The sequence below is a fragment of the Equus caballus genome, chromosome X (assembly GCF_041296265.1).
Source record: "Equus caballus isolate H_3958 breed thoroughbred chromosome X, TB-T2T, whole genome shotgun sequence".
Lineage (NCBI taxonomy): Eukaryota > Metazoa > Chordata > Mammalia > Perissodactyla > Equidae > Equus > Equus caballus.
The window spans coordinates 143,868,655-143,894,996 of NC_091715.1; the positions used below are offsets into that span (position 1 = coordinate 143,868,655).

The 26,342-nt window shown below is 54.3% G+C and overlaps 1 protein-coding gene across 19 annotated transcripts in view; it reads right to left on the reverse strand.

The window, feature by feature from the left end:
- Positions 1-432: 432 nt before the first annotated feature.
- The window catches only part of HAUS7 (HAUS augmin like complex subunit 7), a 46,847-nt gene continuing 20,937 nt past the window's right edge, over positions 433-26,342 (reverse strand). For 9 of the 19 annotated variants that reach the window (XM_070257590.1, XM_070257601.1, XM_070257602.1 and 6 more), the window contains 9 exons: positions 22,728-22,795; positions 20,492-20,553; positions 11,958-12,040; positions 11,367-11,525; positions 11,157-11,250; positions 10,374-10,586; positions 9,512-9,623; positions 2,179-4,315; positions 433-1,480 (listed from right to left, as the gene is read on the reverse strand). In XM_070257590.1, coding sequence (XP_070113691.1) covers positions 4,068-4,315; positions 9,512-9,623; positions 10,374-10,586; positions 11,157-11,250; positions 11,367-11,525; positions 11,958-12,040; positions 20,492-20,553; positions 22,728-22,795 — 1,039 coding nt within the window. In that variant the 3' untranslated portion in view covers positions 433-1,480; positions 2,179-4,067. Of the gene's footprint in view, positions 1,481-2,178; positions 4,316-9,511; positions 9,624-10,373; positions 10,587-11,156; positions 11,251-11,366; positions 11,526-11,957; positions 12,041-20,491; positions 20,554-22,727; positions 22,796-26,342 lie in introns of those variants that run through there. The other 10 variants (XM_070257596.1, XM_070257603.1, XM_023634187.2 and 7 more) reach the window with 5 other exon arrangements.

Below are 26,342 nucleotides of genomic sequence, written 5' to 3' on the forward strand. Positions count from 1 at the left end.
CCCGAACGCCATCTGAGGTGGCTGCCAAGAAGCTGCCCTCCTTGCGGAGCAGCCTCCTGGACCTCCTCTGGCTGCACCACAAGGGACACGGCCCAGGAGGGACTTCTTCCTAGGTGTCACCCTCACTGTGCCGGCCACCTCACCTCTCCTACGTGCCTCAGGTCAGCTCTAAAGTCCAGCCTGCCTCTGGGCGTCGTCTCTGTCACCCCATGCGCTCCAGTGGGCCCTCTGCGCTTGACTTGCACATTTAAGGTCCTTTTCATGTATGTGCCTGTGTGCAGCCAGGGGTGCCCCCTTATTCTCCAGCACCCAGAGCGTGCCAGGCACCGTGCTGCTCTGCCTACCTATCATATCACTTCAGCCTGTCACCACTTTGTGAAGCAGAGACAGAGGCTCCAGGAGGGGAAGTAGGTGGCTCAGGGTCCCACAGGGGCTGGTGCTAGTGCTGTTTATTGAGAGACAGAGTGAGGGGTGGGAGCCCGCCGAGGCTGAGGGTGAGGCTGAGGCTGAGGCTGAGGCTGGGGCTGGGGCTGGGGCTGGCAGAAAGTTCTAGGGCTGCCAGGCCAGTGAGGCCAGGGCCAGGGGGAAGCCTGGCAGCTGCAGGGGCAGTGAAGCACTCATCCGGTGACAGCTCCAGGCCTCAGAGCCCGGCTGAACCGTCAAGGCTGGCACTGCCCATGGTGCAGGGACCAGGCCTCATCCCGCTGGGTTGTGGCATCACGGAGGCCCTGGCACTCAGGCCTCGAGGCATGCACCATCAGGTGGTGTGTACATGGGCTCCACGTGGGCCCAGCTGCAGGCCTGCTCATCGGCCCAGGCAAGCAGCTCAGCAGCGCGGTGCAGGAAGACCATGAGCAGGGTGTGTACGTCGCCCTCAGCTGAGTGGGCTGCTTTCGGCTCTTCCTGGAAGTAGCGTCGGAAGAGGCTGCCCAGGCTGTAACCCTTGCAGCTCTGGGCCCGCGTGCCGTGGCTGTGAGCGTGGTCCAGGCCCCGCAGCGCAGGCAGTGTGTCCAGGCAGACGGTGTCCCGGGGCAGGCGGGCACCCAGGCGCCGCAGCTCCGTGCACAGCAGGGGGAAGTCGTAATCAAAGCCGTTGTGGGCCACGAGGCAGATGGGGCTCTCCTGGCGGCTCAGGAAGGCCTGCAGCATCCGTACCACGGCGCTGTCGAAGCCGGCCTTCCCACACCGCGCCAGGCCCTCGCTGCTCAGGCCAGTGATCTCACTGGCCTTGGCGGTGAAGGGGCGCTCCGGGCTCATACACAGCGTGAGCTTGTCCAGGACCCGGGGCAGCACAGGGATGCCGAACTCATCACGCTCTGGGTTCTCCAGAGAGGAGCGGTGGACAGCAAACAGGGATATCTCAGCAATCTCGGGGTCCACACTGGGGAGCCCAGTGGCTTCCAGGTCCAGGAAGACAAAGGTCTCTGCCCGGGGCACCTCGGACATCGTGATGTTCTCACAGGGACAGCAATGCCTAAAGCTGTCAGAGAAAGAGACACAAAGCCTGAAAGCCAAGATGGGGACACCTGGGCCTGACCACCCATAGCCATTCCCACAGCCAAGGCTCCAAAGCCCTCTGGTTCACTTCCTGCCACCCCTATCCCACCTCATGGGACTTTAGGCTCTAGGAGCAGTTTCTAAGACCCACCTTCAGAGAGGCTGCTAAGGGGTCTCCAGAGCTGGGACCCAGTGACCAGGGCCTATTACTTCTGTCCAGGATGAAGCCTCCCAGGGTTCGTCACTCCCTCCATTCTGTCCCCCAGTCCCTCCCTGGCCATCCCCACTACTACCACCTAGTAAACAGCAAAAGGAAGGCCTGATGTGCCCAGACCCCAGCCTGGAGGCCTCTGCCTCCTGCCTCCAGGTACATGGAGGGGAAGTGTGCCAGGTCCATGTCATCAGGGACTTGGGGGTCGGGGTGCAGCCCAGGATGGTAGCTTTATCAAGACATCTTGGCTGGGAGCCTCAGGCATAGCACCCCATGTCTGCACCCCTGGGGTTGGCTGCCAGGAGAGAGGCGTCCAGACACCTGAGAAGGCCCTCACGGTGATCCCTGGCCTCCCCAGCTCAGCCTCCCCGCACCTTCTCCCTGGCACACAGGTGCTGGCCCCAACCCGGCCTCCACCTGCCTCCCGGCTCCCAGCAGCAGTCCTCACCAACCCTGCCACACTAGCTTACCTGCGGCAGGCGCTGGCCGGCTTCCTGGGCTGCTGGGCACCTGTCTCCGCACAGGCTGCTCCAGGCAGCCTTTAATCAGCGGCTGTGGCCCGCCCCCAACCGCCTGTTGGGCAACAAGGCCGCCTGAGGCCGCAGGACCTGTGCAGCCGGCTCGCCGCCGCCCCCTCGCTCACTCACAGCCACTGCGACACACGCCCTGCGTTTACAGACTGGAAAACAGGCTCCCAGGCTGCGGGCTGGCTCCCGATGAGCGTGGCTTGAGCTGAAGGAACATGTCATCACAGGCCCGAGGAAGAAGCCCGAGGCCTCTGCCCAGCCCTGCCTCCAAGCCCCACCAGGGTCAGGCCACAGCAGCTGGGCCTGGTCCACCTGGGTCCGACACCCAGCCTCACGCTTGGGCACCTTCCACAAAGGCAACTAGTCCTCAGGGCGCGGCTCCCTGCCACAGGGACCCGGCTGCCCCTCATGACGCTCAAGTGAGCTCAGGAGCGGGAAAGCGTTGGTCCAGCCGCCTTGCGGGCTCCACTTTCACTAGGAAGGGGAGATAGTATCTGCTTCACAGGTATAATGACCCACAATATCTAAGGAGACTGGAGCATAGGTGCCGGGAAGGAGGAAGGGAGGAGTGAGGGCTGCACAGCGTGTGGGCTTCGGCTGAGCCAATCCTTGCCTTCCGAAGGACAAGCAACGTGAGGGGCGGGGGTAGGAGACCGCGGGTGCAAGAGTGAAGCCCAGCCCCTCCAGCCTGTTTAGGGGCCTATCCAGCCCACCAGGCACAGTCAAGATGGGAGGGAAGCCAGAAGGCCCTCCCTGGTCCAGCAAGCAGGTGGCATCGCCCTAAGGACCTCATTCTGAAGCAAGACATGCCAGCACTCAGTGGAGAGTGCCTGCAGGCCCAGCCTCCGGCGGGGGCACAGAGAGGCAACCAAGATGCTGGATGCAGCCTGCCTGCTGCAGGCCCACCTGAGTCCCTCGGCCTGTAAAACTGTTGGCACACCTGGACAGCGGTGACCTTCAGTCTGTCTGTTCTGCCACCTCCCAAGCAGCCATCTGGGGGATGCCCCAGGCAGGCAACCAGGGCTAGGGGCTCTGGCAGCCTGGGGGAGAGGGGGCCTGATGCCCAGCTCCCAGAAGCCTCCTTGTCTGGAGCACCCACAGGAGACTTGGGGAAGCGAAGGAGCAGGGCAGAGCAGGTACAAGTGAGGTTGGTGGCCAGGGTGGGCCAAGCATTTAGAGGGAGACACCTCCCCCACCCCCCTGGGCCTGTCGCACCTGTTCCCAAGCTTGAAGAGAGGGAGGTGGCTGTGACAGGTGCACTGCTCAGAGAGATACTGGGTCACCCCGGGAAGGCCAGAAAGTAGCTTCCTGGACAACCAGTCAGGCCACCAGCAAGAATTCCCCAGGCTGGTGCCGGAAGCCCTGGAGAGGAAGAAGGGAACACACACCCTGCCCACCCACCAGATCCCAGAGACAGTGGGCGCCAGTGGCCTGGCTGAGGGACTGTGAGGAGTTCTCACATGGGACCCCGAGGCCAGTCACAGGGGAGGAGAGAGCAGGGCAGAGGGCAGGCTCTGGTCACATGTGGCCAGGTATCACAGCAAGGTGGAGACTTCTGGAGCTTGGCATCTGGCAGGGGAAGGAGTGCCCAGAGCAGACAGGGCAGGAGAGGTGCAGGGCCCAGGCCCCGTAGGACAGCAGGAGGTCCTCAGCCAGGCGCACCCAGGCCTAAGGACAGCCAGGATGAGAAGGAGGAGGACGAAGCAGCGGGGCACTACGGCTCCCCCAGCCCAGGCAAGACAGCAGAGGGAAGGAGGCAGTCACTTGGAGCCGTGGAAGCAAAAAGCAGGCTGGAGGCAACTTCGCAGCACCTGGTTTCCTTTCTCTCCAGCTCACACCACCCTGCCCCACCTCTGCCCCCTGACTCCTTCCACCTCCCAAGGAGCCGAAGGCGCCAGGCATTTGGAGGCTGTGCCCAAAGAACACGGGGGCTGTAACTGCTTCTCCTGATGCTGGCTCGGCCCTTCCCGGCTGCCTGTATCTCTGGGTCGGAGCCTCCTGCTCCCAGCCAACTCTGTGCCTTTGTGCAAACCGGCATCGAAGATCTTGTATTTCTGGGTTAGTTCTTCCATTTTGGTGGCTGCAGAGAAAAGAAAAACGTCACCAGCAAAGTGAGTCTAGCGCTTCCTGGCCGAGAAGCAGCAGCTCCCCTCCCGCCCCCAGCCAGGCACGCCCTTCACCGGCTCTCCTCAGGCCCTGGGCACCCCTGCACCTGGCCCTCAAGGGGCTTGCAGCCTGGGGGCCTGACTCCGACTGTGACCCAGAAACTGCCTGAGCCAGGAGCTGCTGAGGGGCCACACTCACCTGCCCACCCCCTACCCCCGAGCCCAAGAGCTGGGGGCTGTTCTGATTTTGACAGTGTGTTCAGTTTTAATTAGACCAGTAACCTGCACACCCAAACAAATCCAATGACATGGGTCTTAGCTGTTCACCCCACCCTGCAGGCAAGTGCTGCCTGGCTTTCAGGGTTGACGGGACATCACCATAACATGCACCTGCCTCTGGAGGTACCAAGTTCAGATAATGGCCATGGGGCACAGAACGCGTGGACTTGAGCTCCCTCCCCCCAGCCCCCACCCTCAGGGGCAGGGCTCTTCTTTTGGGTTCCTTGGCAGCGGTGCCTTAACTTTAGCAGACACCTAGTCCTTCATCCACCAACTTGCCTCCCTCCCTCCGGGTGGTCCTCTCCCCTCCCATATGGCCAACTCATTAACTGGCATGTGGTCCTGCCCATCCCAAGGATGACTGAAGCTCAGGAATCATGGGGTGTGCCTTGGGGTGACGGGCCTCAGGGCGGACTCCTTGCAGAGCTGGGCCCGAGCTCAGCCCACCCAGGCCCAGCCCCAATGAGCCTCCCCTCTGGCCATCAAAGCTCCCGCTGGGGTTGGTTTAGCATGCTTGCCGCCTCCATCGCATTTCTCCACAGATGGGGTTTGCCTAGGTTCCTTTGGGTGTCACCTGCCTTTACGAATCATCAGGTTTTCCCAGCCTCCAGGCCCCCTCCAGCCCCACTCCACTTCTGGGGCTGCCCCCGCCCTGGGTGCTTTGTCAGCTCACTTGTCTCCCTTCATCCTGGGCTCATCTCTACCTACTTGGCTCAGAGCTTGGCTGGGTCTCAGGTCCTAGTCTGGAAGCCCCCGGCCCCCCAAACATTCGAGGCATTACCCTCTGGAGGCTGTGGGCTCTCTGCTACTCTGGACTTCAGGAGGCTGGGTCTGGGGGTGCGTCCTTTGGGTTCCATCTGCTCTGCACCCGGAATCTGGAGACGTCTCCTCAGCTCCGTACACCTGTCTTTCACTGGTCACCCCCGCCTCCATCTTCCCTCCTCTCTCTGGAGAGCCTGGGAGCCGCCAGGACCAGCCTCTGCACCACTTCTCTTCGTCCTCATTTTACTTGTCTCTTTTCTCTCTATTCTTAGATTTGTTGCCTCATTTTGCTTTCTACTCTTTCTCTTGATTTTTTCAACACTTTGGCAACTGTTTTTAACTTCTAAGAGCGTTTGCTTGTTTTTCTCTGTCGGTTTTTCATAGTTTTCTAGGTATGTTTGGACATGATACTGACTATGTCAATTCAAGTTTGTTGGAAAGTTCTCTGAATGCCACATTTGCCCTGCTTTTCTAGGTCTTTCTTCTCCCTTCCATGGTGCTGATCCAGGTTGGGGAGAAGTGGTCTGGGCAGCTGGCACACCGGCCCTGCCCTGCTCTGTCGGAGTCGTCTGTTTCCTGCAGGGCCCCCTTCCAGGAGCTCAGCAGGCAGGCACCAGCCCTCGTGCCACGGAACCTCAGAGGCCAGAAAAGAGGTGGGCTTCCCGCGGGCCACCAGCCACACAAGGAGCCTGGGTGTGCCATTCACGTCAATTGTTTTCTTCACAAGAGAGCAGGCTAGGGTCTCACTGGGAGCACCAATCCGTACACACCTGCTGTGCTTGTGCCCTCTGCCTCTGGCCCATCCGCCACTGCCCTCTCCCTAGGGCTGCCAGCCACATGGCCCTGGGACTGTGACAGTTCCACCAGGCAGACTGGCTCCTCCGCTGCTCGCTCAGGCTGTCCTCTTGGCTGTGGCTTTCTCCATTCATTGTATCCAGTAAGTTGCTCCCATCCACTCTCTAGGTTCCAGAAACCTGTGATCATCTTTCCACGTCAGTGCCATCAACTCCCCTTCAGCACTGAGGGGGTTGCTTCGTTTTCAAAATGCATCAATATTTTCATGGTACTGGGGTCTCTAGAGGCCTGGGAGGCAAATGGGGCTTCAGGTCCACCCAATCAAGATGGTGACTGGTGAATGACAATGGGATGAGCTGGCCACCCACGTCGCCAAGGCCCTCCTTGTGCACTCGAGGCCCAGGCTCTGAACACAGGCCCAGGAGGCACAACCAGCCCCTCACACCAAGTCCCTCACTTCAGATGTGGGGACATGCGACCAACACAGCCTGGCTACTGGCACCCAGATTGGTGGCCTAGCTTCTTATTCCGGGAGGGGAAGTAGCACAGACTCACAGACCTTCAACAGTGGAAGGGCTTGAGGAGGTTGGTCATGGAGACCAAGGCCCTCCATTTGCTAGGTGGGAACAAGGGAAGTGCAAAGGCCGTTCCGATTGGCCCTTGGTGTGGAGTTGGCATGGATCGCTTCTCTGGCAGGTCTACAGCCCAAGAACTCATCTCAAACAAAATCCAGAAGCTGCATTGACAGCAGCAGTGCCGGAGGGCTGGTGAGGCCAGCTGCCCCCACAGGCCCTGCCCGCTCTGAGCAGAAGGCAGCCACCACCATTTGGGGTACGCTTTCCCTTGCGACCCTCCAGACCCACGGAGGCGGCTGGGAGCTCCAGGGCAAGCAGGTGCTTCTCTGCACGCAGAGCACAGAGGGGCAGAGGTGGGGAGGGAGCAGTTCCCAGAGCCTAGACGTAAACTGCCTGTCTAAAGGTAAGACTTGCCAGCAGTGCTGTGATCACAGGTGAGACGGCACACGGTGAAGCCCATTGACGACCATTACTATACTAACGATAACATGGATTACAAGCATTTTACTAACAGCAATTATATACACTGGGGGTGAGAGTCACAATGACAGTGGTGATCAGAATAAACGTTATGATAAATTTTAGAATCGAGGATTCTGTTGCAGCTCAATCAGAAAAAGAGACTCCTGAGTGCCAGGTCTACATGTGGCAAGTGTGTGTGCCAAAGCCAAGAGCAGCGAGAAAGCTGGCCGCCCGAGGAGAGGGCTGGCTGGAGAGTCCCCACAAGGACAGCCCTCCGAAGGGAGGCCGCAAAGCTCTGTGACCTAAAGGCACTCCTTGGGGCTGCACTGGGGGGACACACTCACAGGTAAATGCGTTAGTTGCTGCTGCTGAGGCGGAGGACAAGAGGTGGGGCAGACAACAGACGAACCAAAAAGGGGGGCAGGAGAGGCTGGGGCTGAGACGCCCGCAAGGGCTGTGCAAAGCTCCGCCTGTCCTGGGACTCGCAAAGGCCCCGCGCACGCCTGGTGCTGTGCAGACGCCGGCAGAGGCCTGAGTAGGCCCTGAGCCGTTGCCTCTGGCTGACCTTGAGGCTGAGAGCAAGCAGGAAGTGAAGGGGAAGGAAGAGTCGTCAACTGTCTGGGCGGGTGTTGATGAGAAACATGAAGCTACCCATCCCAGAAGCTCAAAAAACTCCAAATGGGAGAAACTCAAAGCAATCCACACAGACGTATTATAATCAAACTGTCAAAAGCCAAAGCCCCAGAGGATCTTGGAAGGAGGAGAGGAAAGGGACTAGTTCCAATGGCCCGCAAAGTCTTAAACAGCTGTCACCTGGCCCTTTACGCAGAAAGTTTGCCGACCTCAGCTACATGCAGTGAAAATGAACAAGTTACAGACATATAAGTGGTAGACAAACCTCAGAGACGTAATTGTCACCACATCAGAAGAGCAGTTAGCGGGGGCAGGAGGAGGCATGTGGGGCTGCCCAGGGGGCTAGGCAGGTCCTATTTCTTGGCCTGGGTCGTGGTTACACAGCCTTCGCTTTAAAATCATTTGAAATGATGAAAGGGGGCTTGCAGTGGCACAGCGAAAATCTCCAACTATTTCATGATTCTATCCCTGGGAATTGAGACTCCTCCCTAAAGGCTATTTTTCTTTTTTTAAAAAAAATCTTGTCTGAAAGTCTATTCCCTTAATAAAAAATAAACTTACTCAAAAAAAAGGATAAATAAGAACTAAAGTCAGACACAGTTCTGCCCCATCCAATAGCGGAAATGTGGGAGGGATCAAACCCAGCCCTGAGGCGGCTCCAGGGAGACGGCCACTGGCCGGCCCTACAAGCAGTGATGAGCTGATGGCGTGGGGAACCCCGTCCTAAGGGCGCAGTCTCAGACGGGAACGTGCTTCATTGTCTAAACATGTTCACTGCACCCTTTCGTAAAGACTGACAATCGGGGGGCGGGCACCTAAGTAATACATGTTCACTGGGGAACATCTGAAGACCACAGAGCAGGACGAAGAACACAAGATGAACAAAGCGCCTCTGATTCCAACACAGAGGAAATCACCACCTCCGCGCTGGCTCGCTGCGGCAGGGGCTCCCCCAGTTTCCTCCTTTAGGACGGCAAGATCAGACCGCGAACTCCAACCTGCACTTTCCCTTTGACATTCCGTAACATGCACTTCCTCACATCATCAGAACCAACTTCTGAAACAACAAATACGACCTTGCCATACACATAACACCAGTCTTTACCCAAGCCTTACCCAACGGGAAAACTGTGGGTTGTTTCCATTTTTCACTATTGCAAATCCTGCGACAGAATTATGCAGAATAGTAAAAAACAGAAAATGACCTATGGCTCAGTAATAGAAAACGTTCAGCAAATTATAGCAAACTAAAAACGTTACCTCAAGAACATGGGAAAATGCTTGAAATGAGGTCCAAGACAAAGAACATAAAAGTGCACATGTTGTGATGACAGAACTTATACAAAGAAATAAAAAATGAGAGGAAAGAGAATAGAGGGAAATGGACCAAAACCTTCACCCCGACCGTCTCTGGGCCACCAGGTTATAGACTTTTTATTTGACTTCTGTACGTCTTTGGGTTACCCCAATTTTCTATAATTAATATTTTTATCTTATAATGTCAAAAACATTTTTTCAAGGGAAAAAGAATGAAGTAAAGGACCAGTCCCCAAATGCTCCCCAAATGCTGGTAGAGCACAGAAGGAGCCCACGCATGAGACAGGCACTAAGCCAAGGCGCACTGGGACAGCCCCGGCCCTGACCACAGAGGCGGCGACCACATACCTAGACTCATCCCAGAGCTGCTGCCCCAAAAGATCTGCTCACCCTGCTGCTGCTTCACCATCTCCATGGCTTCCGCCCAGGTGCCAGTGACCTCCGTGACCGCTTTCAACAGCTGGGAGCAAGGGAGGGAGGAAGAGGCTGTGTGGACATTAAATGCTGGTGGTCTGACCCACAGAAAGCGTCTCCTCCTTCCCACACAGGTTCCCACTGAGCCTTTGACCATGTGACATTCACCCCCAAGGACAGTCCACGCACGGTGAGGGCAGGACTCCTAGCTAGCTGGCGAGTCACCAATCAGAGTTCTCCAACCTAACTCCCTCCTAGCCCAGCGGGGATGCCACACTGTCACATGCCCATCCCACACTGGTAGCCAAGCAAAGTCAGTGGCATGATGGGAAAATGGATGTTCCAAGATAAAAGGGCCTTTCTGATGGGAGAAGACTGTACCCTAACTTGCCCTGCTGGTAAATCGCAAAGGACAGGCTGGTCAGGGTTTGGAAGCCCAGGAGCTTTTCTGTTAAAAAACCACGACAAACATCGTGGAAGCCCTGAGCCAATGTCAGAGGTCCACATGTGGCAACTGTACTCATAACCATAACCAAACCCAGCGTGGGGGCCTCAGGGGGGCATCAACATCAGCCCTCATCCCCTCCATGACACCAGGAGAAGTGCCTGCCCCTAGCTGCCCGAGGTCCCAGGGTGAGGGCCAGAGCCCAGAGGCCATAGCCCACCGGTGCTACCCACTTGCAGGGAGTCTGGGCCAAGCCCCTCCCAGTCCCATCCCAGCCCTTGGGTCCCTTGCTGGGGGCTGCAGTGACAGCTGAGAGGGAGGGGGAGAGGGAGAGGAGAGGATGAGTCTTACCTGGTTGCACGATGTCAGAGCCTGGTACACGGCCCGGACGATGGGGCCACATGGGTGGAGGTAGGGACCTGGGCGCCGGCAGCACTCAGCCAGCTCATCGTCGTAGACTTGGAGGAAAGCCACGATGAGCTGGTGGAAGTCAGAGATGACCAGGCGCAGCTTCTGGTCCAGGGTGCTGGCGTCAGCCCCGCTCACCTCGGCCCCTTGCTTGTGCTGCACAAAGCACGGCAAAGCCAGAGGTGGAGAGTCCCTCAAGGTTGCCCTTCCTGTCCCTGTGGCACCAGCTCCCTAACCCTCTTCAAGGGGCAGGGTCTGCTGGCCATGCCATGCTTTCGCAAACCAGGAGACATAAGACCAGAGACAGAAAAGAGCAACTCGGCTTTGAACTGCCTGTGTCAGCCTCCGTCTCCTCCTCAGGAAAATAAGGATGCCAGGCCAAGGGCTGCTGGGAGAGCCAGAAGCAAGAAAGCGCGGGAAAGCCCAGAGCTTGGGGCCTGGTGCACAGCCTGGCCCAGGCCGATCCTTTCTGTTCTTCGGAAAGCCTCCAGGCTCCTGGCCAGAGCCTGTCTGCCCTTCATGCGGGCTGACACCCATCACACTGTAGAACCCGTCGGGCCCTGCACACACACCACCTCACTTATGCCTCATGACATACCCATTGTAAAGATGGGGCACCTGAGGCTGGAGGAGGTGACGTTCTTTGCCCTAGGACATACACCGGAGTCCCTGCAGGCAGGCCCTCGTCTCCAAGCTCTGTAGCCCCCCACGTGCTGGTGCCCTCACCTCTACCCTGAGTGCCTGCAGCTTAACAGTGCTCTCCTGCAGCTGCCTGACCAGCTCCACCACCTTCTCCTCCGACTCAACAGAGGGGCTGACCCTGCAGGGAGAGAAGGGGGGACACTTCCAGCTCTGTGCCATCACGAGCTTTGGGGCACCTACGGGTCACACGTGGAAGGGTGTGCCCCAGGTACCAGAACCAAGCAGGGCACGTACCTCTGCCAATCGTCACTTTGCTCGTCAAGGAGAGGCTGCATGTCCAGGGGCCACGGGTCACACTCGGGGCTCAGGAGCATCTGCAGGTGGGGGCTGGAGAAGAGCTCCCCCAGCAGCACCTCATTTTTCTCCCTGGTGTCTTCAAAGTGCTCCCTCGCACTGCAAAGACAGCCCCAGGGCCATGCTGTCATGGGACAGAGCACAGCCTCCGGGGACCAAGCCAGCAGCCTAGCTGAGGCCCCTGGTGAGGGAGCTCTCAGTCCCATAGGGGAGACCCAAGAAGCAAAACAAGACTGGGTGGAGAGGCCGAGCGAAGGTGCCTCCTCCAGGCCCTGTATGCTTCGGCAGCCAGAGCCGAGCCCGCTGGAAGAGCCCGTCCGCCTGCAGGGCCCCAGCACCACACCTGCACACAGACAGCTCCTGGGCCAGTAGGCAGCTGCTGCCACCACAGCGAGGAATAAAACCCCAGCTGGAGATGTGCCTGGTGGCAGGCCGAGGTGCCCAGCAGGCCCCCTACCCCCCCCCAGCTCCAGCCAGAGGACCAAGGGCACCCGCCACCTGTTGTATGGAGGGCCCATCCCAAGCCTTCACCTGGAACATCCGATGGTCAAGCTCCGGATCACGTCCAGCAGCTGGTCCAGGAAGTACAGCTGCTTCTGGGCACAAGCCCGGCCCTGGGCAGGGAAAGCCAGATGCATCCACTGGCCAGGCATGCCAGGTGCCCCTGCCCGACATCCTACCCTGCTGGGGCTAGTGAAAAGGAGGGGCCTGAGCCGACAGCTCCTTGGTCCCTGCCCAGCAGCATCTAGGACTGACTGGGGGACTGTGGCCTCAGGGGCTGCCACCAATGAGCGCTCCCTGCCCGAGCCCAGCCCCGGGCTGCAATGATGCCTGGGACCACTCTCTGGAAAGTGGCAAGTACCACAGAAATAGATGGGAGCGTGTGCTCATCACACATCCTACAGCACCGCCTCTTGGGTGGGAATGCGGAGCACGGCAGAGCCGGCTGAAGGCAGAACACAGCCCACAGGGACCCGATGGTGGCCCGTTCCACAGGAACACCTCCAGGAGGAGGCCTGTTCTTGGCAATCCACCCTCCGCAGCCAGGAATGGACAAAGCTGACCAGCACAGCAAGACGAGGCCATGCAGGGGGACTGCACCGACCGTGCTCCTCTCCAAAGGGGCTGCCTGGCCAAGAGCTGAAGGGTTCAGAACTACAGCTCCCTTCTCCTTCCAGAAAGTGGAGGAGGCTCGCAGCCGATCCCCAGGACCCAAACACTAATGACCTGAGAGGGCTAGCCTGCTCAAGAGAGGCCCGTGTGAGCAGGGGTGCTGGAAAGAAAGCTGGGCCTCTCTCTCCACTTTAGCCCCTCGGTGCCCCTGCCCTGACACATCCCCTATTCCGAGAAACGTACCAGAATGACTCACTCAGCCAGCCTTGCTGGCACCTTAACTATAAAACCCTCCAAGAAGCATCTGCACTTAAAGTGTGCGTGGAAGGCACAAGCTGAAGTGAAAGGGCCAAGAGGCTCCTAGTGGCATTTCAGGCCAGGTAGCCCTGGGTAGGGAGAAGACTTGGGGAAAGGAGTGCGCTCTGCTATAATGTTTGCAGCTTGGTTCCCTGTCCACAGGTGCTGGGCCTCATGGCTACAGCTGCCTGGCACTCCCGGCAAACCTGGCTCTTGGCTGTGTGGCCACATCAACAAGACCAGTGTCTCTGGAAGCTTCTGACATCTCCATCTCCATGCCCTCAGCCTGCCACTGGCTGCATGGGCCTCATCACTACCTCCTGTTGACTCATCCTCCCCTTCTGCCCAAGGCGCTCTAAGCCTGAGTGACACACTTCAAGGGCAGCCTGGGAGCAGGAGGGGGGGTATGGGACACTGTCAACTCAGGGGACAGCCCAGACAGAAACATGAGAGCAGCTGTCACTCAGGATCTCACAAAGCCTTGACCAGTGGCCACGGCTGGGACACCCTGCCTGCTGTCCCCTCCTCAGCATAGATTCAGCTCCGATAGCGCCCCCCTCCCCATGCCCAGGAAGGGGTAGGTGCCCCTGCTCAGGGCTCTGCCAACCATGGGGTGGGGCTGGGACAGTGGCACTGACCCCACCAGGCAGTTCTGGGCTGAGCGACCCCCTGAGCTCCCCAGGCCACAGGCCCAGACCACAGAGGTCCTCTGTGGGTCATCAGGGCCCAGTCCCTCTAAGACCCAAGAGTCCCCACGCTGGACTGCAGCCACATCCCTGAAGCCCGTCCATAGCCTCTACTGGTCCAGGAGCAGCACAGGAGAGAGGCCTCATCCCATCTGTCTCCCCTCTGCTCCCTGGCAAAGGGCCTGACCCAACAAGGACACTTGGAAAGGTCTGCCGAGTGAATCCACGAAGCCCCAGACCTTTCCACGCTCCGGCTGGGACTCCCTCCCCTAGCTCCCACTCCAATCCCTCCAGCAGCAAACCCAGTGGGCCTGGCCCAATCTGGTTGCTTCCGCCTACTGTTGCCTCCACTACCACACCCTGCTAAGCTAGTACCCAAGGGCTGGGCACAGCTGCAGCCCGCCGACGGGTCTCTACCCAGCCACCTCTTTCACGCCATGGCCATGGTTGTCTCCACACTGCTTAAGGAAAACTCTAGTGACCACCCACTACAATGACAAGAGCACCCTAAGGCCTCCCCTGGCCTACCGCATCCCACATGGCCTGCCCCTGAGCTCTCCTCCAGCCAAACCAGCCCGCTGGCTATTTCTGGAACGGGCCAAGTACACGCCACCTCAGGGCTGTTCTCCGTTCTTTAGCCTGAAGCACTCCCTCAGATATGTTCTTTTCATTCAGCTGTGCTGGTATTTTTTACTGCAAAACAATGCACGCACCGTGAATTCCCCCTTTCTAAATGTACAGTTCAGTGGTTGTTGGCATAGTCCCAGAGCTGCGCAGCCATCGCCACTACGTAGGTCCAGGACATTTCCATCACCTCTAAAACAAACCCCATCCCCATTAGCCATCACTCCCCATAACCCCACCCCGGCCCCTGGCAGCCACTCATCTCCTTTCTGTCACTGCATTTGCCTCTTCCGGACCTGTCATAGAAATGGAATCATGCAATATGTGGTCTTTTGTGTCTGGCTTCTTTCACTCGGCATGTTTTCAAGGTCTATCCACATTGTAGCACGTATTGGTAATTTGTTCTTTTAACTGTTAATTAGTTTATCCATTTGCCAGTTGATGGAAATTTGGGTGGCTTCTATTTGGGGGCTAGCAAGTGTAATACTTCCTGTTCCTGTACAAATTTCCACGTGGACAGACGTTTTCAGCTCTCTTGGGGACAGAGCTCAGAGTGGAAGCACTGGGTCAGTCCACGCCGACTCTTTTGAGGGACCGCCTGACTGTCTCCCACAGCAGCTGCCCCGGTGCACATCCCTGCCTGCCGGTAGGAGGGCTCCGATCTCCTCATCCTCACTAGTGCTTCTTAGTTGCCTTTTTGTTAGTAGACATCCTAGTGTGTATGAAGCGGCATTTCATCAAGGTTTAGATTTGCATTTCCCTGATGACTAGTGATGGTGACTATCTTCATGCACTTATTGGCCATTTGTTTGGAGAAAAGTCTATTCAGATCCTTTGTCCATTTTTGAGTTGGGTTCTTTGTCTTTTCATTATTGAGTTGTAAGGGTTCTTTACAGATTCTGGATACTAGATCCTTACCAGCTATATGACTGACAAAGATTCTCTCTACTTTCTTAACAGTGACCTTTGAAGCACCAAAGTGTTTCATTTTAAGGAAATCCAACTCACCTATTTTTTCTTTTGTTGCTTGTGCTTCAAAATGATGACTTTTTAAAAGTATCGTTATAAACTCATGGATTTAAACATACATGAAGGGCCTCAGTCTACTGCACTCAATGTCCTTACAGTACAAGCATCGTCCCCACAACGTCCCCTCTTTGGCCAGTGAGGGCTTCTATTGCTAGCTGCCTCCTGAGTCCTTTGGACATGACCAGAGGTCTTGGATGGCTGCCTTGCTGTCTGGTGTGACAAGGTGTCCCTGATTCAACTGGTACATTTCCTGCCCCAAGCCTGTGTTACAACTGGGGTGTCACTGTTCTCAGCCTCTTCAGGGGACAAAGCAAAGCAATGCACATATATACATACACACACATATTTTTAGGTAAAATATATTAGGCGCTCATGCTGACATTCCCTATTCCAATTCCAAACTACATGGTTTGATTTTGACCAAACTTAATAATCTTACTCCCATATCTCCTTTCTCTTGTGCCCCGACTCCCAGTTCTCAATAATGCCAACGTAAATTCTTCTTTTGCTTTTATTTCTTATTCCTTAAAATGGAATGAAGTACTGATCCATGCTCCAACATGGATGGCGCCTGAGAGTATTGTGCCAAGTGAAGAAGCAAGTCACAAAAGGCCACACAGCGTGTGCCTCCATTGCTGTGGAACAGAGACAGGAGAGCAGGGATTGCCAGTGCCTGCTTCAAGGGCAGGGCACCTCCTTTTAGGGTGACGAAAATATTCCAGAACTAGACAGAGGTGATGGTTGTACAACATCAGGAATATAGTAAATGTCACTGAATTTTATGCTTTAAAATGGCTTAAAAATTGGGAAGATGGAGAAGAGAGTTCTGGAAATGGAAGGTGATGGTGGTTGCACAACACTGTGAATGTGCTTAATGTCACTGACTGTACACTTACACGTGGTTCAGATGGTAAATTTTATGTTGCATATTTTATCATAATAAAAACATGTTAAAAAAAAAAAGAGCAGGCTTCCCTCAGGGCCTGCCGGGAAATATTTGAAAAATGGTTAAAATAGTAAATTTTATACTATGTGCATTTTACCACAATAAAAAATTTTTAATAAAAACTAAGGGAAAGGTTACAGCTCCGGGTAAGATAGAGGGACCATCGTCCTCTCCCACCGAACGCCCACCCCTCAGAGCAGGCCAGAACACACGTGGCAGGCGTCTGCAGTCTCGGAAAAGTCATTGTGAGCAGGTGTGTCAGGGAGGCAGACCCGAAGCCGCAGTTTCCGCTCAGACGGGCAGTGATACACCGTGTTCTCTCCTCCACTCTCCCCAGCCCTGCACTCTGCTCAGCCCAAACTCAAAAGGGAGCATGGTGGTACAGATGGCAAGCTCCAGAAAAGGGAACCCTGAGCGCTCAGAGACACTGGGAGAAATCCTCGGCCTTTCTTCTCTCCCTCTTCTCTGTTCTCTCAGACCCCAGGCAATATCATGGCGGGAGTGGCAGCAGCAACAAAGGTGGAATGAACACTCTGAGGACAGGAGACCTTCCTCTCCATTCATGGAGCTATGGGGCCAAACCCTGTGACTGCTTCTTCTCCTCCATTCTCCTACAGCTGTGGTGCAGTCACAGACATGGGTGGTTTATGGCTGGAGGATGGAAAAGGAGAGCCCCTTTCCCCAGGAACCAGCGAGTATCAAAGAGATGACATGGAGGGAAGAGCTTGGGAAAGTGACCCGTAAATCCGTTTATGAACACCTGGGCTCACCCCAACCTGTGCAAGGGTGAATCTGGTCTTGGTGAGCATACCTAAGACTTCGATTACTAAACCAGGGGAGAGACCAGTGCTGCCCAGGTCCCAGCCAGACCACTGGGTGGCGCACATGCAGGACGGGCCTGAATAGCGGCACAAAGGCTGTGGAAATAGACCTGACGCTGGGACCACAGGCTAGAGAAGAGGGCTGGACTCGTAGCTTAAACTTAACCAGGTTAAGTGCCTGCTAAAACACAAATTATCAACATTCTCCATAAAATTTAACAAGACTCAGAGTCAAAGTAATAGTCAAAATGTCCAGGACGCAATCCAAAATTACTTGGCACATGAAGAACCATGAAAATCTGAACTTGCATGAAAAAAAGACAATCAACAGACACCAATGGCAAGATGGCACAGACACTAGAATTACTTGACAAATTTAAAGCAATCATTATAAAAAAGCTGAATAAGTAATAAACACTCTTGAAACAAAAGTTAAAATAGACAGCATCAGCAAAGAAACAGAAAATACTTTTTTTAAGAAACCACATGGAAATTTTAGAACAGGAAAACAGAATAACTAAAATAAAAAACTCACTGAGGGACTCAACAGCAAAATGGAGGGGACAGAGGAAAGAATCAGTGAACTTGAAAACAGATTAACAGAAACTATCCAATATGAGCGACAGAAAAAAGATTGAAAAAAAAATTAAGAGCCTCATAGATTTGTGGTACAATAACAAAAGGCTTACTGTGTGTGTCATACGAGGCCCAAAAAGAGAGGAGAAAAGCATGTAGGCTGAAAAAATATTTGAAGGAATAATGGCTGAAAACTTCCCAAGTCTGACAAAAGACACAAACTTACAGATTTGAGAAGCTGAACGAATCCAAACAGGACAAACTCAAAGAAATCTCCCCATAAATGTATAATCAAATTACTGAAAACTAATGGCAATGAACACGATTTCAAAGTAGCGGAAAAAAAACAACGTATGACCCATAGAGGGAAAATGATGCAAATGACTGCAGATTTCTCATTGGAATCCATGGAGAAAGAAGAAATTCCACCCCAGAATTCTGTATCAGTGAAAATATCCATCAATAATGAAGGGGAACTAGACATACTCAAATGAAATCTAAGAGAATTTGGAACTACTTCTAAAGGGAATTGCTAAAGGCAGTTCTTCAGACAGAAGTGAAATATTCCAAAAGGAAACTTGGTACGTCACAAATGAAGGAAGCATAGCATAAAGGACAAAACCACATGATCATCTCAGTAGATGCAGGGAAAACATTTGACAAAATCAAACACCCTTCATGATAAAAAACACTTAATCTAGGAATAGAACGGAACATCCTCAACCTGATAAAGAGCATCTGTGAAAAACCCACAGCTATCTTCAATGGTGAAAATCAGATGTTTTCCCTTCTTAGATGAGGAACAAGGGCAAGGATGCCCAGTCTTGCCACTTCTATTTAACATTACACTGAAGGTGCCAGCCAGAACATTTGGGCAAGAAAAAGAAATAAAAGGCATACAAATTGGAAAGGCAGACATAAATCTATATCTGTTTGCAGATGACACAATCTTTTATAGAGAAAATCCTAAGGAATCCACTAAAAAACTATTCAAACTAATAAACAAGTTTAGTGAGGTGGCAGGATACAAGAGCAATATGCAAAAATCAATTGTATTTCCACACACTAGCAATGAACAATACAAAAATGAAATTAAGAAAACAATTCTATTTACTGTACCACCATAAAGAATAAAATACTTAGGAATAAATTTAACAAAAGAAGTACAAGACTTGTACACTGAAAGCTACCAAACATCTTTGAAAGAAATGAAAGAAAACCTAAATAAATGGAAAGACAGCCTATGTTCATGGATAGGAAGATGTAACACTGTTGATGGCAATACTCCCCAAAGTGACCTACAGATTCAACGCAATCTTCATCAAAATCCCAGTTGGCTTTTTTGTAGAAATTGACAAGCTGATTCTAAAATTCATATGGAAATTCAAGGGACCCAGAATAGCTAAAACAATCTTAAAAAAGAGCACAGTTGGAGGATTTACACGTCACAACTTACTACAAAGCTACAGTAATCATGACAATGTAGTACTGGCATAAGGACAGACATATAGGTCAATGGAGTAGAATAGAGAATATAGAAATAAACCCTCACATTTACAGTTAGTTGATTTTCAACAAGGGTGCCAAAACAATTCAATGAGGAAAGAACAGCCTTTTCAATAAATGGTGCTGTGACAACCAGACAGCAACATGCAAAAGAATGAGGTTGGACGCACACATTACACCATACGTAAAACTAACTCTAAATGGATCAAAGACCTAAATGTAAGAGGTAAAATTATAAAACTCTTGGAAGAAAACATAGGTGCCAATCTTCACAGCTTTGAATTTGGTGATGGATTCTTAGATAGGACACCAAAAGCACAAACAATAAAAAGAAAATTAAATAAATTGGACTTCATCAAAACTAAAAACTTTTGTGCTCCAAAGGATACATCAAGAAAGTGAAAAGGCAATCCACAGAATGAGAGAAAATATTTGTAAATCAAATATCTGATGTGACTTGTATCCAGAATATATAAAGAATTCTTACAACTCAACAATAAAAAAACAACCCAAATAAAAAGTGGGCAAAAGAACTGAATAGAGACATTTCTCCTAATAAGATGCACAGATGGCCAATAAGAACATGAACAGCTGCTCAGCATCATTAGTCATCAGGGAAATGTAAATTAAAACCACAGTGAGATAGCCCTTCACACCCACCAGGATGGCTGGAATCAAAAAGATGGACAATAACAATGGTTGGTGAGGAAGTGGAGACATTGGACCCCTCAACGTTGCTGGTGGGAACATAAAATGGCGCAGCCACTTTGGAAAACAGTTTGGTGATTCCTCAAAAAGTTAAATGTAGAGTTATTACATGCCCCATCAACTCCACTCCTAGCTATATACCCAAGAGAAGCGAAAACACATCTTCAGTCAAAAACACATATGGGAACATTCATAGCAATGTTATTTATAATAGTCAAAATGTGGAAACATTTATTTCAAAATTTAAAAAAAAATTTAGAGTTTCTTTGATGCGGAGGTAAATTAGGGCCACCTCTGTACAGAAACTGGTGGCAGGGAGCAACTGGGGGAAAGGGTGTGGGCTCGGAAGCCAGGGCCTGGGGTTGAGCCCAGGTTCTGTCACTGGGTGACCTCCACTGTGAAATGGGGCTAAGACAAGTACCTACCGCCAAGGGTGGGTGTGACAGTTACTGGCATGTAAAGTACTTACTACAGTGCCAGTGTGTATGAAGTCATCGACCAAGGACAGGATGCACTCTCTTGTCCCTTTGGTCATCATAAGCCAGGGATGTTCCTTGGCCTCCTCAGCCACCCTCCCACCTCAGCCCTAGGGATGGCTGGAGTCTACCCAAGGGAATCCTATGGGTTCCTGCCACAGGGGGCTAAAGAGCAGGGGCTGGAGATGCTGGCTCCCAGGCCTCAGGCAAGAAACCCCTCCCATCCCCACCTCAGCCTCACCAAGGCCCCAGGCCCATGGGGACAGAGACGGCCCTCTCTTACCTTCAGGAGCTCCTGGTCATCCGGCCCACATAACATCAGCTCATGGCCTAATTTCACCATCTCTGTCAGAACACAAGGATCCTGTTACTGCAGACACTGTGCACCCAGAGGGTACACAAACATGCAGGGTGCCAAGCACTTCCCTGGGGAGGGTGCTCCTACTCCAGTGTAGGCAGGCCCAGTGCCCACGAGGCAGGGTCAGGCCGACAAGCAGGCAGGTGGACGACACATCCAGGTGTCAGGACTGCCTCTTGCTGAATGACCTGCACCGGGTCAGTGCCCCTCTCTGGGCGTCAGTTTCCTCGCCTGAAAATAAGGGGTTGCATCCCATGCTCTTCCATAGAGAACTCTGGCTTCTAGAGAAACCAGCCAACTACCTGAGGAACCAGCAGAGGTGAGAGAACCTCCCAAACATGCTGTGGGCTGCCCTTCCAGAGGTTGCCGGCAACACTAGGAGGTGGGCCTCAGCTCCATTTTACAGATTGGGAAACTCAGTCCTTTCAGGGTGCAGGAATTGCCCAGCCACATCTTCCAGGGTGCCCTGGGCGCTTCCTGAGTAACCATCTGGTATACAGAGAAAGGGCAGGGCTTGGAACCAGAAAGCCTGGGGTCAATGCCGGCTCTGCACCCCCCACCTAGCCCGGCGGCAACACCCTACCCCTCACAGGCATAATTCTGGCATCTAATTTGGAAGGGCTGGAGCAGGAAGCAAGCAGAGCGTTCACGTGAAAGCATCTGTAATCCTAGAAATGCTGTACAAATGCAGTTATAGCCCCAAGCACACCTGCTCTGCCCACAGCCCTTCACCCCAAATCCTTCTGTCCTCCCTGAGCCCTCTCTCACTTAGCCCACATCGAAGGCTCAGTGCTCCATCACTCCTCTCCCTGGCCTCCTTGCTGCCCGTCAGAGCTGCCTACCTCAGAACCTTCGCGCTCGCTACTCTCCCACCCCGGACACTCTTCTTCCTGCTATCTGCCAGGCTCGCTCCCTCCCTTCCTGCAAGTCTGTTTAACCCTGCGGCCTTCCTCAGCTGTCTGGTGTCAACAGTACCACCCTTCCCCCGGCCCACCCAGGCACCCCTCTGCCCTCCCCTGGCTTTCTGGATGGTGCTGCCTTCTTCATTTATCCCGTCTCTCCCAGCGCACAGAAGCTCTATGAGAGCAGCAGCACCAGCCCTGAGCCAGGACGGGGGGCACCACGGGCACTCCACAGACACTTGTCACATGAATTCAGGCATGCTCACCCCTTACTCGTCCCGGGTTCTACCACTTACACTCTTTAACAAGCATTCATGTCTACCACCTGCTCTGACACTCCGTGCACTCCCACGAGCAAGGGTGAGGTTATCACCCACACGTTACAGAAGAGGAAACTGAGGCTGCGAATGGCAAGGTCAAGGCTGTGACTGGGCTAAGGGCCAGGGCTGGCAGCTGTGCATGTGTGTACTGGAGGACTCAGGTGTGGTCTGACGGTCAGGCTCGCTCGGCCTTGACGTGGTCCCATCAGCAGGAAAGTGTTGGACATAATGGCGCCGGGGAGAAGGGCAGCATTTCTGGGCAGCCTGGGCCTGCCCGCAGACCAGCCCTGCAGGCTCCAAGACATGAAGACCTGTTCTTCTGGCCCACTTCAGCCTCGGGGACAAGTGTCCCCAAATAAGTGAATTGGCAGTGCCAGCTGGGCATGGAGCAGGACCCCAGGATCCAGTTCTCCCACCCTTTAGTGGGTGGGCCAAACGCAGGCCCATGGGAAATCTGACTTTTAGAGATACCGTTGTGAAGGGGAAGAGTTAGCCACCAACTTGAGGACTGCAACTTGCTCCCCTCACCTAATGTTCACTACTGGGTTAAGAGCAGTTTTTCCCAAGAAAAGATAGGAAAGAAGTGCCTACAAGACAGCCCTGATGCAGAGCTGCCCAGCATGCTCCCAGGAAAGCCACCTGTAGCCCCAGTGAGAAGAGGACAGACCACCGGAGACACTGGCAAGAAGCGCCATCTCTGCCCAGAGCACTTTGGTGGGCGGGCTGGCAGGGAGACACACCCTCGGCCTTGCTCACATGCCCCTACGAGAGGAGCTCTCCCACGCATCAAGAAGGGCTCACAGTATCCACGGCGTGTGCACCATCCAGAAGAAAACACCAGTCCAATGGGAAATTCACAACCGCTAAGGAGGCTGTGCACAAGCTCAGAACTGCCCAGAATCCACCACCCAGCTCCAAACTCCCGTAACACAGACCCACCTTGGATCTTCACCTCAGCCGGGGTCGCCTTCAGCGAGCTGAACTTGTCCTGCCAGGACGGACAGACCCTGCAGGGAAAGAGCAAAACCAGAGAGGCTTGAGCGGGCCACAGAGGCTCCCTCATGACCCCTCCCTACACACAATCTAAAAATTGGATGACTTGTGCATGTGCTAAACGCCACTGAAATGTTCACTTTACAACGGATAATTTTATGTGATATGAATTTCAAGACCATAAGTTATCAAGAAACAAAAACCAAAATATTGCTGAAAGTTTACCTAAGAAATGTGACTTTGAATATTGAAATTAAAATTCTCACAATAAAAAAAATGAAATGACTGCCCAAGAGGGAAAAACTGAATTCCTCAGATCTCCAAGCTCTTTCTCAGAAGGAACCAAGGGGCTGGCTTTTCTCTAAATCACGGGGCAGGTTTCTTTGCAGGATATCCAGTGAGGCCCTTCCTGCTCTGGCAGCCTTGCAGGCCCCGCCTGAGTCCCCCCTCTTCTCGTCACAGAGAGCTTTCTTCTCACCTGGCCACAGCACACCGAGTCCACTCCGGCTCATCCTGCGAAGCCCACAGCTGACAGCACTGGCTCCAGAAGGCAGCCACCTCGGCATTCCTCCATCACAGAGGGGCCTAGGCAATGTCCCTCTCAGACTGTGGGCTCACCGAGGCCAGGAGCTGGCTTTACGTCCTGTATTTCTGGGGTGGGCCCAAGCAGCAGCCAGTACGGAGAAGGGGGCCAGGGAGCATAAATGAACGAGTGACCACGGCCTCTTGCCACGGAATAATCTGCCATTAGTAAATGCCCACGCTTAGCTCTTTCAACAGAGCTGAGAAAAAGCATAAATCAGCAGGAGATACTGCTGCTCCAGCTCACAGCTTTCAGCCATTTGAGGGCTCCTAGTGTGATGGGCTCTGGGGTCACAGCCCCAGCCTCCCAGGTGGGGAGACGGTAATCCCAGCTGCCCCCCTTGGCCTGGTGGAGGCCTGGCTTTGATGACACCACACAGATAAACAGGACAGTGGCCACTTGAAAGCATCTCACCTTAAGACACTGAGCTGACAGGCAGAACTGTTTCCAGACACAGACCGCATCCAAAAGTAAGGGCCCCAAAACTCTGGCACGTGTCACAAGTACCACACGGCTCAGGCCTCCCGCTGGGTCTCCTCCAAGAGCGGGCAGGGTCTGAGCGCTGCAGTCCCAGCCCTGAGCTCCGGGCCCGGCACAGCACAGAGGCCATGGGAATGTCATTCCAGTTGCTGAGACCAACGCTTGCTTGCCAGGGAGCCCCAGGAGCTAGCTGCCATGGCAGGCCCTATCCATGTGAAGATAAAGAGGCTCTTTCCACTGGACAGCTAGGGCCGGACTCCACTCTGCCAGCGCAGTGTGGGGGCCAGGGCCCCAGCCCTAGGGATGTCCTGACTCAGCGTGGTGGGAAAGGGCACCGTGGCAGTCAGAGGTCTCACTGCTCCTTCCCCGGGGCCGTGCCTCCAAGACCTGCGTCCCAGGTCACACCTTCCATGACCATACTGGGGCCCTGGGAGCTAGCAGGGCCACCGCGGACCTGGGGCCCCACACTGTAGGACTACAGCAGAGAGCGGCTGGACCCAGCAGCCTCAGCTGCACCACCTGTCTTCGTGACTCATTACAGCAACCACTCACTCGGCCAAAGAGGGCCAGGGCACAAAGGGAAGGAGGAGAAGGAGCCCCCACCGGGTGAAATGTTAGGAGGCTGGCCCCTGGGCCCAGTTGCTGGGCAACATTCTCTCTCTCACAAGGCGCCAAGGAGCAGAGAGCACTCAGCGATCCAGCAGGCACAGGCTGGACCACAGCAAACCACTTCAAAACACTAAAGAACAAATCCACACAAGCTGAAGTGACCTCACTCAGAAAGGGCTTTCAATAAAGTTGATTTTCCTGAAGCAGCAGGGAGCAGGGCAGAAACCAATGGCGCTCAGAGCCTTGAAAGCAATTACAGCCCTTTGGGAGGCCAAGGAGACCACATGACTTGAATTCAGCCACCCAGGGGACCCTGTGGCTCAGCCCCAACCCCGCTGAGGGCCAACACTGGGGGCAGCTTCTGGGTTCCTCCCGGAGAGGGGTGAACAAGGTGGCCCTAAACGGAGGCCTGAAATGGTAAAGCCATGTGCAGAGAAAGCCAGCATGAAATTCGGGGGAAGCTGAATGCTGTCCAATCCTCTTCTCAGGCCCTTGAAAGGCCTACGGCACTTTTGCCAGCTTGGATCATAAAAAGCAAGCGTGCGTTCCCTGGCTGCTGCTTAAAAGGATTTGGTTTCCTATATCTGAAAGAAGTACTAAAAGCATTTGAGGAGCGCAGCCACAGACAGATCCCCCCCAGCTCTCTCTGGCCAGCAGAACAACCCAGTCCCCAGCTTCTGGGCTCCTTCCCTCGAGATCCTCTCCTGCTGGGAGCATGCTCAAGACCACCTACTAGCCTAGGGCACACCCACTACTGTCTCTCCTGCAGCTTCCTGGACTAGATGCTGGTCCCTCCAAGGCTCGCAGTAGCTGTCACGGGAGCCATCTGCCATCAATTCCCAGGGCTGATGAAACACCCTCCATGTTGGTCTCCCCATCTCCAGCCAAATCCATCTGCCACAGAACCCCTGAATCACCTTGCCAAAATGCCAATTTCGGTATGTCGCTCCCCCGGTCCCATGCTGATCCTGCCCAGAGCGCAAAGCCCCAAGGCCTTCACATGGCTCACAAGGCTCCACATGGGCTGCCCTGAGCTGCCAGCCAGGCCACCGCTGCCCAGCTCTCTCTCCCACACCTCAACTCCCCGCTCCTGTCGACACGAGCACCTACCATTCCCTGTGCCCTCCAAGATCAAATGCCACCTCCTCCCTGCCATCGTCCACAGCACTGAGCCTGCAGAGGTGTGTCTAACACTGGGATTTGTGTCTGCACCTTTTACAGCCACTTAAGGTCCAGTACCTTGAGGACACCCATCCGTGTCTGAGGTGCCTGGAGTGGCACACGGGTGCGCGTGTGTCCATGTACCTGCCTGTCTGCCCATAGCCTGGAGCATGTCTCGGGTATGCACAACATCATACTGTGGGCTGGGGCCGGTGGGGGAGGCCCACCCTTCTGCAGCTCCCAGTGCTTTGGAGAGCCCGAGAGGACAGCAGGTCAAGAGAGAACCAACGGGCTGAGGGCTCTGGCAGAGGTGCACTCAAAAGGTTATGGGTGTTCAGGGGAAGGAGGAATACATCTTGTCCTGGGAACTGGAGACTTTTTAAAAGGAGATGGGACATGTGAGCTGAGCCTTTGAAGGCTGTATAGGAGTATGTGTGACACGCAGAGACCTGAAGGGTATTTCCAGGAGGGAGAACAACATCAACAAGAACAAAGCTTATGAGAGCACTGGTGTGTCGAGGCCTGGGGTGAGGCCTGGGGAAGGGCCTGGAAGGCAGCAGGAGGGGCTGCTGGAAACGCAGAGGTTCAAACATGAAAACACCTCCTCCTTCCTCCCGGCAGTGCCTAGGACACCCAGCCCAGGGCCAGGTCTGCTGAGGTCCCATGGCCTGGCAAGTGCACCAGTTGGGTGCTGCTCCACCACCAGGCTCCTGCCCAGGCGTCTTCCT